Source organism: Rhea pennata, chromosome 8, assembly GCF_028389875.1.
Source record: "Rhea pennata isolate bPtePen1 chromosome 8, bPtePen1.pri, whole genome shotgun sequence".
In the NCBI taxonomy this organism is placed as follows: domain Eukaryota; kingdom Metazoa; phylum Chordata; class Aves; order Rheiformes; family Rheidae; genus Rhea; species Rhea pennata.
In genome coordinates, this window is record NC_084670.1 from 531,663 (window position 1) to 548,628 (window position 16,966).

At 38.1% G+C, this 16,966-nt stretch overlaps 2 protein-coding genes across 7 annotated transcripts in view; one reads left to right on the forward strand and one right to left on the reverse strand.

Moving 5' to 3' along the window:
• Window positions 1-237: 237 nt before the first annotated feature.
• Window positions 238-5,344, reverse strand: FPGT (fucose-1-phosphate guanylyltransferase). Its single transcript, XM_062580940.1, has 4 exons — window positions 5,272-5,344; window positions 4,971-5,138; window positions 3,179-3,271; window positions 238-2,247 (listed from the first exon to the last, which is right to left on the reverse strand). Exons 1-4 carry the CDS (start codon window positions 5,342-5,344, stop codon window positions 797-799), a joined length of 1,785 nt encoding a protein of 594 aa, XP_062436924.1. The 3' UTR covers window positions 238-796.
• A 186-nt stretch (window positions 5,345-5,530) lies between these two features.
• LRRIQ3 (leucine rich repeats and IQ motif containing 3) overlaps window positions 5,531-16,966 on the forward strand; it is a 41,268-nt gene continuing 29,832 nt past the window's right edge. Inside the window, exons 1-4 of one of the 6 annotated variants that reach the window (XM_062581388.1) lie at window positions 5,531-5,580; window positions 7,814-7,839; window positions 9,092-9,415; window positions 12,800-12,933. In XM_062581388.1, the coding sequence (XP_062437372.1) occupies window positions 9,128-9,415; window positions 12,800-12,933 (422 nt within the window). In that variant the 5' untranslated portion in view covers window positions 5,531-5,580; window positions 7,814-7,839; window positions 9,092-9,127. Of the gene's footprint in view, window positions 5,581-5,847; window positions 5,948-7,543; window positions 7,840-7,997; window positions 8,108-9,091; window positions 9,416-12,799; window positions 12,934-16,966 lie in introns of those variants that run through there. The other 5 variants (XM_062581383.1, XM_062581387.1, XM_062581384.1 and 2 more) reach the window with 5 other exon arrangements.

Genomic DNA, 16,966 nt, shown 5'->3' on the forward strand with positions numbered 1-16,966 from the left:
CAGGGAAGTATACAAATTGCAAAACGAAAAAGAGAGAAAGGGGAAAAAAAAAAAAAAAAAAAAAAAAAAAGGCCTGAGGGTTAGACAGGATGTCATGATTTTAAAAGTGCTTTTAATGTAATTTTCATTCTTGACACACAGTCCAAAAATCAAAGGAATCAAAGCCTACATTGTACATATGATTCAGTATTTTATTTTTTCATACATAAATATTTCAGTAAAACAATGTGTTGCAGAAACATATTTGAAACAATTTTTTATAAAAATACAATTAAAAAAGAATGACAAATGTTTGAAAGGATATTAGTTTTATAGTAATGTCCCTCTTCCTGAAAACCAAAAAATTATCTCTACCTATTTAAAACACTAATTTAAAAAAGATGACATGAAAAGAGAGGAATATAACTTGTACTACATCGCACTATTTTGTTGGAGCTAATACCCTACTCTGAAAAACTTTAAAGCAGTTTTCAATCAAATTTCTAATTAATATGTTCTCTATCGTTTTCTTACTGACAAAGACTAGAAAACATAATGGGCATCCTGAAAAAAGCCACCAATTAGTATTTCCATTGATTTGAAATATTTCATTACTTTTTTTATCAAAGGAATACTTTATCTGCATTTTCTGCATTATTAATGTTATGCTATAACAATGCTGTTCATGCAATTTCATTATTTCTACTTCAGTGAAACCAGGGAAGATCTGTGTATTGTCTCTTTGTGCTTCTACAAGCTTGAAAGTAATCAATCATCCAGAAACTGAAGACAGGAAAAGTATACAAATACTGGTCTTCTACAAATTAGATTTCTCTTTTTGTCTTTGTAGACAAATTTCTTCATAAATTTGTTTCCTAAACTTCAGCATGTCTTCTACATCTTTGTAGGTCAGCATTTCTTCAACAGATAAGAGCTTAAAGTCACTCAGTTTGAAAGCTGACATGTGCTGCACAGAATTTAATAGTTTTAATGACATTCTAACTGATTCACTTAAAGTAGAACAAACAGGAAAAATCCTAGCAGTCCACAATCCAAAATTTGTGTTATCACTGGAGAAGAGCTGGTGTGAAACCTTTAAATCCCAGAGATCCAAGCATTCTAGTAAGCTGACTCCAAAAAACTGCAGAGAATGTACATCTGACAACAATTTCACATTCTTTTTCAAGTTATCTTGTACACTAAACACCATACTTGCATACTTTACTTGATCGTTCATCTTTATACTCAGTGAACTCAGAAAACAGTCTGAGGGTATATCTACCTTCAAATTTATGTATGTCCCACTAATAATGCTATTACTCCCTACTATTACTTCAGGTCCAATTCTGGAGTATTCAATAATGGTTCCAGGTCCTACAAAACATCCAGGCTCAAGTATACTTTGAATGATACTTGCTGATGGATCGCAGGTCTCGGCTTTGTCAGAAAAGATGCTAGAAGCTACAGACAGTAAGTCAAGCTCAAATTTCAGTTTGCTATCAGATGTAAAATGAAACAAATACTCTTGAGTAGTCCCTATATGATAGAACTTGGAATTGTTTAATACTATAACATTGAGTGCAGTTCCTTTGAGAAGAGAGTATAGCTTCTGTCTTACTTCTACTAACTGTGATTCCTCTTTTGTAACATTACTTGTATTTTTTGTGTAATCTTGAGTGGCTCCAGGTCCCAGTGCCTGGAGGAAGTCACCATATGCATCTATTTCACAGCAAAGAGTATCTATCTGCTTATAAAATGCCAGTAATATTTCTGCAGTGTTATGATCAATGTAAAATATGCTGTCTGTATACACAAACTCTGAGTTCATTTCTGAGTCACTGTGGTCTCCAGAGGAACTTAGCATAGAACAATTTCCTCTTATGCATACTGCACCACACTGGTGCATCTTCTCAATGTCAGGCTTGTGCAGGAAACAATGGCAAGATCTGTATTCAAGTCCTCTGTTTCCTGAAAAACTGGCTGGATCTAAAACAAACACTCCATGAGTGGTCCCAATTGCCAAATCTGAAGGATGAGCTAAAGCAGTAAATCCAGGTTTATCAAATGTGATGGTTTCTGTTATTCCAATGCTGTAAAGTTCTATGTCATCTGAACAAGTAATGAGAATTCCTGGCTTCATGTGACTGGGGAAATCAATATACATTGCAAGCTTCAGCTCCAACATCTGGTAAACAGGATTACCAAAAGGCAAAGCTGTGAAAATTTTTCCCAGTGCACTTGCACTTGGTAAACGTTGACTATAACCACCTTGAAGAAAAAGATATTTTTTAATTATAGAGTACATGCTTTCTTACAGACTGATATATAAAAAGGAAACCCAAAATTTATATGGTTAGTTTTTGTATACACTAAAGTACTGAAAAAAAGGTTAGTCTTAAGCTACTGCATTTCTCCAAAATTAAAGAAATTAAAGAAAGATGTTTAAAAAAAAAAAAAAAGAATCGTTCTTCTTCAGACATTTCTCAAGGTAGATCCTAGCCTCAATCCTACTTGTGTCTGAAATTTAGTATGCCTTATGTAGCTTTTTTTCAATCGTGTTTGATTTTATTATCTTTAGTTTGCTTCCTAGCTGGAAAATGAACCTTCTCTGTATAAAACTAAAGTGAAGAAACCAAGTGACTACTGCTCTTTCCTTGAAACATAGGAGGAGTAAAATGCCCTTTACCCCAAAGCCACTCTATTTCAATTTTAAATCAGAGATAAGTCAAATAAGGAGCAGTTGGGTAAGGTGATCTGTTATTTACCTAGTTTCTTTCTTGTACAGTTTCTTAGCTAACACTTCTTGGAAGTGCTCTGATAATTAGATTTGAAGCCAAGTATGTAAAAAGTCTGTATTTAGTTAAGAGGACTAGGCTTCCTATACAGCCTAGAGAGAAGACCGGACTCCTTAAGTAGGTATTTCAAGGCAAAAGGTTAATTCAGATTCTCTGAATTACATCTTTTTCTCCACTGATTGATTTAACAACCTAAACGCCAAGAAGAAATGGTTAGGTGATGGTAATATTTCCTGAAGTATTGATCTAAATTCAAGTGATCAGATCAGCTACATTTGCGAGTACTTTTCTGAGGGAATTGTGTTTCAGAACTCTTGTTCCTGTTTTGACAAAACATTCTTCTTAAAACAAAAAAACAAAATAAAGCTTGGATTTTAGATCATGAAATATAAAACAGAATTTACCAGAATGAATTAACAGCACAATAAAAGAAGTCCATGTATCACCATAGAGGTTTTGCAAGCACTGAAGAACGTGAAGTGTTGAACCACCATTTCCTAAAGAAAAGAACATTTTAATATGTGCTGTAAAGAACATCAATAATATCTGCACTGACACATGAAACATACTGGGGTCAGGTTATCAGGGAGTGTGTTTAAAAAAACTCAGGAGAGTCTTCTATTGCAGAAAATAAACTGTCATTTCTCTTTAAAAAGTCCTTATAACTGCATGAATAATTTCTTAAACACTGAGTGTAAATGGATGCCCAGGTGTCTTTCTGAAATGGCCTAAACTAGTTCAGACAGAATTGCTTTTATATTGTATTGTAGCTGATGAAATCATGCAAGAAAGATGACAAATCGTCACCTTCTGAAGCTTTGCGCAGTCAAACTGAAGGGCATCTTGAATGGACAGGTCTTGGGAAAATACCATGTTTCCCCTCCAAGTCATTCTCTTAACAACCTCAGCATTAAAAGTATTTCATAATTTCAAGGGGGCCGTCACTTAGCCATAGAAACTGGTTCCCATATGAAACATGCCATGCAAAGGTTCACTAATGACTTGAAGACAGGTTTCAAAACTACTTCTGACATTTACAGTATGGAAATGAAGAAGTGTAACAGTTTGGGATATTTTTATGTGTTCCTACAATTTAAAATACCTAGATTTCTGAAAATTAATCTTTGCTTATTGTTTTATACTGCAGACAAGACTATCTAGATTAGTTACTTTCTATATCAAAGAGAACTGGCATTAAGAATTACAGGATAGTATTACGAGTAATCAGACAGTACTTTCTTCTAAGTTCTTGCTGCGCACTGGGTAATATATGGAAACATATTTAAACTGTTGGAATTCTAGATTAAGGTAAGTAGTATGAATTTTAAAACCATGTATTAGTGGTACTGTGTACAATATACTTGCAAGAGAGCTGTATCATCATCATCAGCAGCACTCATTCAAAACCCACTGTAATGGAGTCCCAGTTTCTATAAAGTTTAATGGCTGAAATGAACTTCTATGAAGTCCAAAGGACTTCCGACCCATGAATACCAGTAGTTGCACAACTGAATCAAAACAACACACTATTTAATGGCATTAGAACCTAGATTTATAGTTTAATTAATATTTCGTATTTTAACTGCATTTTAGAACTCTTTTGTTGCAAGAGGCAGCTTTCACAGCACTTGCGCACAAAGCCTACTTTGACCTGACTGATGAGGTTAACTGTGAGTATAAAAATATTATATGAATATATGAGCACATGTAACATACTAAATGATGATGGTCAGTATAATAGTATTTGTAGCCCCACTCACAGAAATGCAGCCTGCCCACGAGGCGCGGGCCTCCTTCGCGTGCCGGGTACCACTGCGCAGTGGGTGCCGCAGGCCCGGCACCCTGCGGCTGAGCCCACGCACGAGTAGGCGCAGCTCTCCGACGGCCTCCCCGCTGCGCATCCAGCACATACGCCCGGGAGCGGTCAGACTCGCCCCAAATGGTGCCCAGCTGACGTGCACCGTGCAGCAGCTCATTCGGGTTTTTGATCCTGTGCCCCCAAAAGCTTGAATTCAACCCGGAGCTGGAGTCGGGGCAGTCTACGAACAGCGGGGTACGAGGGGTCCAGCCGGGGGATCACAGTGTCCCCGCTGCCCCTCGCAGTCAGAACTAACTTTGCACAGCTGATGCAAAACGTGCCTCAATGAACTGCTATTTCTTGGAGGCATCAAGCGAAAGTTAACAGTAACAACCCACCGATTTTCGGTCCAGGGGGATCCGCAAACACGTGGTAGCGGACCCCGAGAGGAAGCTCCTTTCTGCTCAGCTTTTCGGCCAGCTGCTGCCGGTAGGCGAGCTCCTGCGCCGCGTCGGCGGCAGTGATGGCGACCACGTCCCAGAACTGCCCCGGGCGCACGGTTTCACCTGCCGGGAGCGGGAGCGGGAGCGAGCTGGCGGGCGGCTCCGCACCGCACCGCGCCGCGCCGCGCCGCGCCGCACGCAGCCCGCCCGTCACGGCCTGCGCCCGCCCCCGCGCCGCGCCGCGCCGCCCGCCCACCTCTGAGCGCGGCGAACCGCGCCAGCCGCCGCGCCGTGGCCTGCCGCCGCGCCGTGCTCCGCGCCGCCGCCATGGCCGTAACGGCCGCGCGGCCTGCGCCGGGCCCCGGAAGAGCCGCCGCCTCGGGCCGGGGCCGGGCCCGGGGCCGGGGCCGGGCTCGTCGCAGCGCTGCAACATCCGGGCCCGCCCCGCGGCGCCACGGGGCCGGCGGCGGGGCGGGGGCCGGCGGCGGGCGGGGCGGGCCCTGCGGCGCCGGCCGCCTGTGCGCGCCCGCGGCGGGCGGCGCGGGAGGCGCTGCGCGGGGCTGAGGTTCGGGAAGGGAAAGCGAGGTTCGGCCGTAACCGGGACTCCGCGGGAGTCCGGACGCCCGTCGGAAAGCCGAGGGCGGAGGAGGGCGCTGCCGCGGTGCGGCGCCGCGTGAGACCCGCCGCGCCGCACGGGAGAGCGAGCGCCCGCGGGGCGGCCTCGCGCGCGGGGCGGCCTCGCGCGTGGGGCGGCCTCGCGCGTGGGGCGGCGTCGCCGAGCCCTGCCGACGGCCCGGCTGCGCCTCGGTGCGGGCTGCTCTGGTCTGAGCTCGATTTTCACCGTGCGCAGCTCCGTCGAGCGCAGTGAGAAAAAGATGCTGGATCCTGAAGTCCGGGTTTAAAGATCTAGCCGCAGGGTTCCGTTGCAGTGGGTAAACTGATCCCTTTCTAGCGCTCCTAAATACTTGTTTTCCCCATTCTTTCTGGCTATTGTAGCATTAGTGATGAATCCTGTGAATTCGGTCTGCTTCATGAACCCGGTTCGAAATGTATCGTCTGGATACGTCCATGATTACATTAGGAACTGTTGTAGAGCTTCAGCAAATATGTCCTGTTTTAAGGCAAAAGGAGGAGTGCTTCTTGACAAAGCTGGGAATCCTCACCTGCTCACCAGCCAATTTTTAGTGTCCCATTTTGTATGAGTAATTTATTTGCCAAGGGAGAAATCCTAAGAAAAGAATAGAAGTCAGGAGATCTTTTGTTGTGTTACAGTAGATTCCTCTTTATTTGATTTTGCTCTTACTAACCTATTCCTGACTCAATGTATTTTGGTTGTTTGTATATTAGAAATACAGTTTGGGAGAGGTGTCTTTTATGGCTGACATGCATCCTGCTCAAGAGTGACACAGTTTTCACAGTGTGATTTAAAATGTATGCTAATTTGCAAGTAATTTAGGAAACTACTAAAGAGACAAAGTAATGAATGGTTTTTTGAAAATAATAATTTCTTTTTAACTGCATCAAGCCTTTGAAGCTATAATTTGAGACCCTAATGTTTGCAGTAGGTACTGCTGTGGTTGAACAAAAAAATTGTTTTGAGCTTTAAGGCATTATTTAAATTACATAAGTTTTGTTTGTACTTTCTAAGACAATTCAAATCTAGAATAATGATTGAATCAAGCTATTTGTGGTAATCATTCCTCTTTTTAATTTCAAGTGGATGGTTATTCCTACTTTTGTTAGTAATATTTTACAAACAGTTAACCTTATACTTGATTCCAGGAAGTAACAGATTTTCGTCAGTACTGGATTGCTTTGTCCTCCATAGTCTCAAATCATACCTAAAGTAACGTTAATGATTCAATAGATCCAGCGCCAGAGGCAGTATGCTGCTCCAGGAACACTTTGAGTGATAAAAGCAGAGGTGTTCATTATTTCTGTTTAGTAAAGGATCTTGGTAGTTTTTGTAAGCAAAATTGTTTGCCCTGATATCTTAACTGAATTGTAAGTCTGAAGTGTGCATTTTTCTACGGAAACTGTGGATGCCCAATGGCAGAGATCACGTATGTTGTTGAGTGTTGTTAAAAGCTGCCTCGTCTCCCGTCTGGTAATGCTCGCCTCCCTCGTACTGCTGTGGTTGGTACAACCAACCTCGGGTACTGCCGAGGCCTGCAGTGCCTGCTTGGCCGCAGTAGAGAAGGTGGATTAGTAAGCAGGTTCATTGTATTTATGTATGAGCGTTTGGTTAAGCAAATACAGTGCAAGTGTTGTGGAATCAAGCCAATAATTAGGAAAGTACTTTCTGTGCCCCTTTGGAATGCAGTATGTTGTATAGAATATAATGTTAGCACGACAGTATTTCTTACTTAAACAGTTAGTCCCACCAGTTTTTTTTTTCTACCTTGTGGGTGTATGGTATTTCATAAGTATTGTAGCAAATACCTGGATATTTATTTTTTAATCTGAAATACTGTTTTTTAATGCTGAATACACATAGACAACACATGTAGTCTTTCTTATTTTTCTAGATTTCTGAGTGATGAATCAGAGCAGATAGCTCATCATGAGGAAGTTAACCGACTATCTTCTCCCTACTTCAAAAAATATGATACTTGAATGTGGACAAACTATTGATCAAAGTCTTGGAAAAGAGCTAGAAAATCTGATTATAGTTCAGTTAAATGGACTGTATCTAAAGAATGTGGAACATTTGCAGTATTGTTTTTCACTTAAAATATGCATCCTGTCAAATAATTTCATTACAAATATTGATTCACTTGTGTGTTGTCCTCATTTAGTTGAACTGGATCTCCATGGAAATCAGGTAAATAATGATGGTTTATGAAGAAGCATGAGCTATGTTAGTCTTTAAACTTAAGTATTTGCATTCCTTGGGTGCAATATATATTTCGAATTAAGTATGATTTATTTACGGAGGAAGCTTTTCTGATTTGATATATTCTGTTTTTAGTAAGAACTGGGAGTTACATTTTTGCTTCACACAATTAAATGGGAATTTTGCCATTAGTGAGAATGAGACAAGCGTTTTTCCCATGACTACCCTGCTGTTTTTAAGAAAGCATTTTATACAAGTGAGTTTCAGTTTCTGAGGTCTCCCTTCATTTTTATAACTTAATGGAAGTGATGATGGTTACATCATCAGTTAGTTACGTGTGAGTTCACAAGTTTTTCAGCATTCAAATGGATATAGGATTTGGCTGAAGAGCTATAGTATGAAGTAGAATTCTTTGCTGTACATACAAATGATAACTTCTCATTGTTTTTTTTTAAATGTATATAGATAATAGGAAAATTCTATATGACAGTTTATATATTGTAACCTGGTGAGGATGTATTGTTCTTAATGTGTGTTGAAGTGCTTCATTTGTGTGGTTTTAAGTGCTTAAAACAGCTCATCTGCTGCTTCCTCTATTCCTGAAATCACTCGTAAGTTTTTTTTGGTAGATATTTGGTATATATTTTCCAGTTCTCAGTTTTAATCTATTGCTCCCCTTAAAGTTACGATAAAAATGTATTTTTTTTTATTCGTAGGGAAGTCTGTTTTCCTGGGATTATATATATTATGTAATGATAATAATGGCTGTGCCATGTGTCGGTGGGAATCTCACCACTGATCACCCTTTCACTTCATGGAACGAAAGCTGAACTTTAATCTACAGTTTAAGATTTGTTCTTCTGAGTTTCATGTGTTGGACATGAGACAGAACAAACTACAAGAAGAAAAATACTGCAGTCCTATTTAGAAGAGCCTAACCCCAAATTCCAGTCTAATGGATGATTTGTGGTAACTTCAGTTTTGTAAGATGTGTAAACAGAGGTGGCATTGTAATGAATCCCTCAAAAGAGTGCTCTGTTTTTATCAGTTACAGTGACACCAGTTACATGTTTAGTACGGTCATCATGCAGTAATGAGATCAGATTCAGGCCTAGCCCTTGTCTAGTCAAGAAATTTGCTTCTATTTATTCCAGTACTTAGTTGGCTGTATATGATGTTTTATAATCCTAGGTGTTTAAAAAATACATTTTTGAGGGATGAATTTTCATTGTTATTTCAGATACAGCATCTACCAGGTCCAGTGTTTTGGGAAGGCATGAAGGAATTAAATCTACTGTATCTTCACGATAATGGAATTGGAGAACTGGATGATGTGCATGCATTATCTTGCTGTCCTAATCTGATAGGCCTCACCTTGTTTGACACTCCACTGAGCCTGAAAATAGCCTATAGGCATAGTGTTGTTAACAGCATTTTCTCTCTCAAAGCATTGGATTACTATGTAATTTCTGATGAGGAAATTATTGAGGGATGGAAACTTCCTGAAAGATATAAATCATTTTGCCACTGTCTTTTCCTTGATTTCTGCCCTGTTGCTAGAAAGGTAAGCCATCTCATAGCAGCTGGTTTTCTAAAAGGTTGAGTTGTGAGTTTTCTTTTTTTAATTGCATGGCTCTTGTTTGATTAGCACTGTATTAATGCAGTATTTTATTGAACTATATTATGATTAGGGATCATTACTGAAACTGTATTTGACTCTTACTGCATAATATTTTTAGTGTGATGTAGTGAAATTGTATGGTATCTTTTTTTCAGAATGAAACAGTTATATATTGGAAAGAATGCTTAACTGAAAATATACAGATACTAAAGTCCCCAATAATTTTTCCTTTATGTTTGTACTGTTCGGTGCATCCTTTCATTAAAAGACGTAACATCATAAGTGACCTTTTCGTGTATGTCAAAATTAATTTAGCGTCCCACTTTGAATGATTTGCAGAGCCATCAAGCTGGGCTGTAGTCATGCAGCCCTCCTTTTAGAAACAAAGAAATGGTTCGTGCTTTTTGGGGTGTGCCTAGAGCAATGTGCCCGTGCAGCAGCACTGACAGTGGCCCCTGATGAAAGTGGTCAGCCCTGCTGGACCGGCCAGGCAGCCGTCCTGGCGAGGCCGATGCGCGGAGCTTCGTTAAATTTCTGTAACTCCACAACTTTGTCTTGAGGTCTCTCCAGGATGTCTTCATACTTAAATAGGCTAGGGCATTTCTCTGCCTCTGAGGTCAGCTGGCACACAAAGGAAAGTTTTAGAAACATTGCTTAAAACCTCATTTCTGCTTACTTAGTAAGACAGTAAATGCGTAGATGTAGACAAATAAGAAGCCATATTACATTACCTTCCTGGATTTCCTTCCGGTTCAGTACCATGTTGTCCAGAGTCTTACCATGCGTTTCCTTGTCTTTTTTATAGAAGTCTTCTAGCATACCTTTACTCACCTTGGCTAGATCTGCAGCTAAACGAAATACTTCTTTCTAACTACAAAACTGTACTAATTTATTTTCCTGTATATTCAAGGCTTCCTATTTGTCTTTGTAAAATGTCCCCATTTACTCTCACTGTGAGTCCTTTCTAAACATTTTTATTGTCATTTTTGTTACTTTGTCCTTGGGGAATCCAAGTTCTCTGGCTGAAAGCAGATAGGGAAAAATTCATTCTCCTACCTCTGGCCATTCTCTGAGCCTAGTAGTTATTGTAAAGTATGTTCCATTTTTGTTGGCCAGTGGGCATGTTGCAATTTTTCATCAAAACTAAGTGCATGGAAATGTTTCATGGTAAAGCGATTTTTTAAATTCCTAATGTTAATCAAAATCTATAACTTAAATACAGGCAGGATCTCGCCTTACGTTTTGCTATTCGGACATTTCAAATGCTGTTGTAAACTGATTGTTGCCTTGATGGCTAAGGATAGCAAAGACACTACATAAAAACATTTAAACTATCTTTTTAAATTGCTGCCTGTATTTTGTGAATGGCAACACTTTATTTAATTTTACTCGGATTCCTTTTGAGCACATGGATAATTTCAAGGACCTGTTAATAATCAATCATTATTCTATTTGTAGAGTTTGCACTATACTAATAATTTAAAAAGAAATAATTGTTTAGATTTTCAGCTTTAAAAACAGAAGTTAAAAGTAAAAGGATTGAAAAATCAAGTACATAGAATAGACCATACTTTGGTTTTAGTTTAGCAGATTTTTATTTTCTAGGGTCTGTAAATTTACTACCATTGTATGATATGAAAATGTCTGTTATTTGTTTTCCTCAAAATAAGATAATGTGAGAGAATACCTCAAAATAAAAATACACAATAACTGTACTGTAAACCAAAATTTTAGATCTGAGCAATTTTGAACATGGATATTTTTAAATTCTCTCTGACTTTTTATGTCAGAGTGCAGTCTTTAAATTGAGATTGAGGACCAGACCAGTGCTTCATTTATTCACAATTTTTATTGAAGTAATAATGCAACCAGTTGCTACACAAGAGAATGCATAATAGCCAATAGTTATCTCTTTGTAGTAAAAAATTAGCACATTAATGACAACCAGAAATGGAAGTAATACTATGATCATATTATGTGGAGTGACATGTGCAGCTTCTGTCTATCCTGATGAGAGATACTGAATAAAGTACAAACAAAAAAGGACTTCCAGCCTTTTTAACTTAAAAAAAAAAAAAAAAAAAAGTGCAAGATTCTGGAGAAATGGATACAAGAATTGTAGAGCAGTACATGAAAGAATTCCTGAAAAGTGGGCTTTGGCTTAGGACAGGTAGCTTTCATGGATGATCACTGATGTTCATGAACTACTCATTTCTAAAGTGTGAAGACATGGGGGGAGTCCCCCAAACAAGATACCTGAGAACTGCTAAACACACTTGAGAAACATCGGCCTGAATTTAGCTGCTGTGCAGTGCCGCCACAGAAATGTGTATTTTTCTTCTCATAGCATACAGTTATTTTTCTTGCTTACGATCTTCAAATTGTTCAGTATTACTATATATCTACTAATATGACTAAACCACCCATACCTCGTAAACTTTTGATTTAAGAAACATTCCAAAATACAAATTAATATATTTCTCTAGTATTTTACTTCACTGTTTTAGAAACCTCTCTTAGTTAAACAGCTTTCCACAAATTCCATGAATAAATGATCAAAAATACTTTTATCTTTTTCATTCTCTTTACTGATGTTTTCTGCATCTGAATGTCTGTAAGTTCTCCTCTACAACAGAAAATGGCAGATGTTGTTTTGGGTCAGATCCTTGGAGTTTTTTTGTATAAACAGTTTTAAAAACTGGAGCCTATAGATGAGAAGAAACCTTATGCTTCTTGTTAAATTAAAAAAACACATTTTTTTTTTTCTTGAAGATGAGCTAAACCCTACGGAAGAGTAATCTGTGCTATGTTTTATATTGAATATACACGCAATAAAAATAATCTGATTTTTATAAAGTGTTTTAACATTTCAGTCATAACAATTATTCATTAAAATAACTATAAATGCATATGTTTGATAACTGTATTGAATAAATATTTTTTTCATTGTCCTATATTCACTAGTAAAAATAGTGCTTTAATAACCTTTATCTGTAAATTGAGAAGGCAAATAGCTTTCCTGTGAAGTAAAAGGAGAAACATTTCTGGGTAGGAGGATAGTGTCCTACACAACTGTTGCAATGTGTTTTATATGAGAAAGATACTACTTAGAATTGAATTTTTCGTCCAATTTCAGTAATGACAGAAAGATTTACTCTGCTTAAATTTTTCTTTCATGAAAGTGCCTGATGCTCCTTTGGATCTTCAGGTATGAGGTGAAGTCTAAAATAGTCTCTTTTAAATCTGTGTCTTGAAAATTATGTATGATAGAAATACGGATTTTAGGGCAGATTGTATTCAACAGATTTTTCATCTGAATTCATGCAGGAAGGAAATGCTGAAGAGGCATTAAGTCGGGTAAAAGATGTCATTTCAAAAATCAATCGTGTTTTAGCACACCATTCACCGATCATAATTGTTCAAAGATGGATAAGAGGATATTTAACTAGAAGAAGACTTGGGTATGTGTTTTTTTTTTTTAATTTAATTTACTTCAAGAAAAGAGTTTTTTCAAGAAAGCCGGTTTTAGCATAGTTATGCTTTAGTATAGTCCTAATCGTTTTTATAGACTGTAAATACTAGGGATTTCAGCCATTACTGAGGACATCACAAGCACTGTACCTATTGGTATTTTGATAGCAACGATGATATTGGGTGTTACAATAATAGAACTGTATATGCTGCATTCAACAAGATATTTGTCCTTGAGAGTGAATTCTTGTAGTTTCGGCATTTGTTTACTAATATATTTAGTTTAATATGTTAATGGGTGAGTAGCAGAAAACAAGTACTATAGATAGCATTTCTACTGCAGATAAAATTACTACTGCATTATTATATTGTTTTCATTTTCTCTTGCATTATTTAGAAGTTGATTGTATTTCCTTGTGAAGATTAAAAAAAAAGTCTTCATTTTCATGTAAAACTGTCCATACATTTTAACTACAAGAGCAATTACTCCAATAGCAATGATAAGGAGAAGATTTTTGATATTTATATTGTAGAATATTCAGTTGGATGACTATATCAAAAAGTATGTATTTTGAGTTTGCTGTTTCTTCATATTATAATGCTGAAATTATTTACAAGAATTATTCAGACTTAACACATTTTTACTATTTGGTGAGGTATTCGATAATAAATGATACTGTCAAGAGTTAGCTGAGTTATAGCTGTTCTGTCTTTTGCAAATAGGGTTCTAAAGTGGAAGAAGCTTATGAAAATTCATGCTCGCTATACTCTTTCTGTAAGTTAAGAATGGAATAAGAATCGAATTAAACATTTATTCTTCAATTGACAAGATAGGCTATTTTAGGAGAGCAGAGGATGCCCTAGCAAATCTTGCAATTGTTTGATTTATCTAGAGAAAGGTGACATTGTATGTTGTGTTTCTTTTTTTTCTTTTTTTTTCTTCTTTTTTTTTTTTTTTTTTTAAGAAAAGCTAAGTCATAGTAGGATACATTTTTCCTGAACTCTGAATAGGTAAATTGAAGAATCTACTTCTAAGAGGAACAGTTCGCCTTAGGTAGTCACAACTGTAGCACAAATACACACCCATGAAAGGTCTGATTAAAAAAATAAAAGCAACCCTTCATTTGAAGGGAATACTGCTAGATGTTAACATATCTGTATAGTTCTGATAAATGACATCTTTCACAAATAGAGCAGTTCTTACTTTTGTAGCTGATCACTGAAATATTAGTCAGAAATATTCACTGGCTGCTGAGATGAAAGGTCATCACTTCATTCTTGAAAGGTTTTCTTTCACAGACTTTCTTTCTGGCATGATGTGTGTTACTAGGTTGCTAAACTGATAGTAGACCAGAGGGCCAGGAGCCAGGTGTTGCGGCACTTCTCTTGTATCATTCTGGTTAATTGTTGCACTTCAATGTGTTTTAGTTTTCTCTCTCACCTGAAAAATTAGGATAAACTTGGGGAAAAAAATATATAAGAGGAATGTATGTTATTGAAAGAATCAGATGCTCTAAGGGCAGGTTCATCCATTTTTGTAATAGATTGTACTGATTTACTGAATTTTTTTCTCTGATTTGGCAAATTAATTGTTGTTATTTTGATAACAGATGCAATACAGATGCAATTCTGTTCATTGAACTGTTTTTTCATTCTTGCCCTTTTTTGATAAATCTGTATACTTTTTCTTAACTCCATAGGGCACATGGTTTATTCTGTGTGCATTTCTCTTCAGCTTGTATATGCAAGTGTGACAATTTGTAGAATTCGCTACTGTACTTGTGTCCTTGGAATGGAGTCATTTTGTTGGACCTACACGTTTTGACATTTTAACATATAGTTGCTCTTTTCGTACTTTCATGAAATAGGTTGTTTTCTTACCATCTTCTAGAATCAGGGTATACCTTACAGTTTTCATTTACCATCTCTGCTGTCTAGTATAAGAATATATTAATAGAACATCAAAGTGTTATTATACTTCAAGGGAGGAGAATTCCCTTATATAAATGTTTAGATTATATTGTCAAAAATGCATTTATCCTTGCAAAGTGCATCTTCAAATTCAGGAATCTACAAAAAGATGAAGTACATCATACAGAATTTACTTATTTTAATTCTCACAAACTTTGGTAAGCTGAAATATACAAAAGACAATGGAAAGTACAGAAGTATATCTGGAATGAAAAAGAGTTCTCATGAACAAATGAAGCAGCAATGCAGAAGAATGCCTGTGAAGCAGGGAGAGTATAAAATAATTTGACTTTATTCAACATAGTCAATAAAAGATTAGCTTTGAGGGCAGATTACTTTTCTTCGTGTCTTTCCTCCCCAAAATGGGTGGTGGGTGTAAATGAAGCCTCAGCTTGGTTATCTTGGTTTTAATTTTTACAGAACTGTGGTTTAAGTGTAAAAGAATCAATTTTGGCCTTAGCCTTTCCATGGTGACAAGTAAGGTCTGTAAACTTTGCTCCGCGTAGGTGGTTGTTCGTGCTTTTAAGTGATGTCATGTTTGTCCTGCATGTGTATAAAGGCTCTGACAGCGGAGTTTTCAGGGGCAGGGCTTGCCTGTTGGGTCTTGTGAACGTGTCCCTTTTCTCCGTTGTTGCTGTGGTTGCTTGTTTCAGTGGTGGCGGGAGACGCTGCTGAGAGCAGGACCCGGGGCGGTGCCGGGCAGGGTGCGAGGCTGCGCAGAAGGACCCTGCGAGCCCAGTGCTCGCGGGCGCCATCCCGTGCGCCCAGAAATGGATCCTTCTATACGTCCGTCCTTTCATCAGGAGTGGGTATTGATTAGGGTATGTGCACACACTCACACACTCACTCACGTATATTTAAAGGGTCTCTTTGGTGCTTGTATTTTCCCAGCTCACATTCCTTTCCTGAGAATCATTCTTTTCTTTGTATTCCGTCCATCAGAATAGTAATCAAGACAGACACAGGATCATGATGTTATTTTTCTTGCTATTGATCCTCCTATTTCAGTTTATCTCAGTGATATTTTAATCTATTTTTAGATAGTGAATTAAAAAAAAGACAAAAGTTCTGAGCTCCAATGATAGTTTTGTTGAACCACTAAGCTTCTGAAGAGTGGCAGTTTCTGTGTTATTTTGAAAGGTGAAGTTTTTCTTTTGGGAAAGTAACATTTTCTTTCTCCAACTACGTAATTAGAAACAACTTGAAAACATAAGCAGTGCAGTTTGCGGAGTGGCATGCTGTGCTTGCAGGAGAGCTGGTGGAGCTGTTGTAGGCCACGGTGTCACAGCTGGGCCGTCAGCCTGGGCTGTCTCGAGAACCTGGTAAAGATGCACTTGGCTTCTTCCGTGGTTCCCAGAAGCTGTGCTGGAAATGATTGTAACAAGTTTTTGCTCATGCTGTTTGGTACCCAGTGTTTGAAGAGTCTCAGTATTCATCAGCAGAGATAGGCTACTCTAGCTTCCTAACTAGCTCCATCTTTTAAAAATGTATTTTAGGTGTATGGGGGGAAAAAAGCTTGAATGAAGAAATACTGTGTCCAGAATTTTCTGTTCTGCTGTAGTGGGTCATGTGATTTTCCTTGTTATTTCGTGTAATTCCTTTGTTAGGGTAACCATTGTGTCCTAGTGATCCAGAAGAAAAACAGTTCATGGTTTATATTAGCTCATTGTTAATAACATGGAGAATAAAGCATATCACCACAATTTGGCTAGAAAACAACTACTATACAAGGTCTGTAGTAATGTCTAATGAGATTTTTACTACACAGATGCCATTAGAATGTTAAAATAAAATCTAAACTTCTGGCAGATGCTTTCCCACTGCAGTATGCTTTAATGTGAGTTTGCCACAAAGAACTTCCCACAACATTAGTGTGTATATGTTGCAGGTGAATGAATGCAAGTTGCTCAGGACCCTGTTATGACTAGCAAAGTGTGAACAAAAAAAAGCACATGTCCTGGTTTTCTTACTGGTGCTTGAGTTGTGTTTATTTAGAGATGTTCGTAAGTCCAGGACTTACTTTAGCTAGCTGCCTCTTTTTACATGCTTTAT

Bases quoted from the DNA above. Each gene is read 5' to 3' on its own strand.
- FPGT (XM_062580940.1), bottom strand. From the start codon at position 5,344: ATGGCGGCGGCGCGGAGCACGGCGCGGCGGCAGGCCACGGCGCGGCGG. The intron at 5,139-5,271 runs GTGGGCGGGCGG...CGCTCCCGGCAG, and splicing joins GCGGTTCGCCGCGCTCAGAG to GTGAAACCGTGCGCCCGGGG. The intron at 2,248-3,178 runs GTAAATTCTGTT...TTTTTCTTCAAG, and splicing joins TGTGCTGTTAATTCATTCTG to GTGGTTATAGTCAACGTTTA.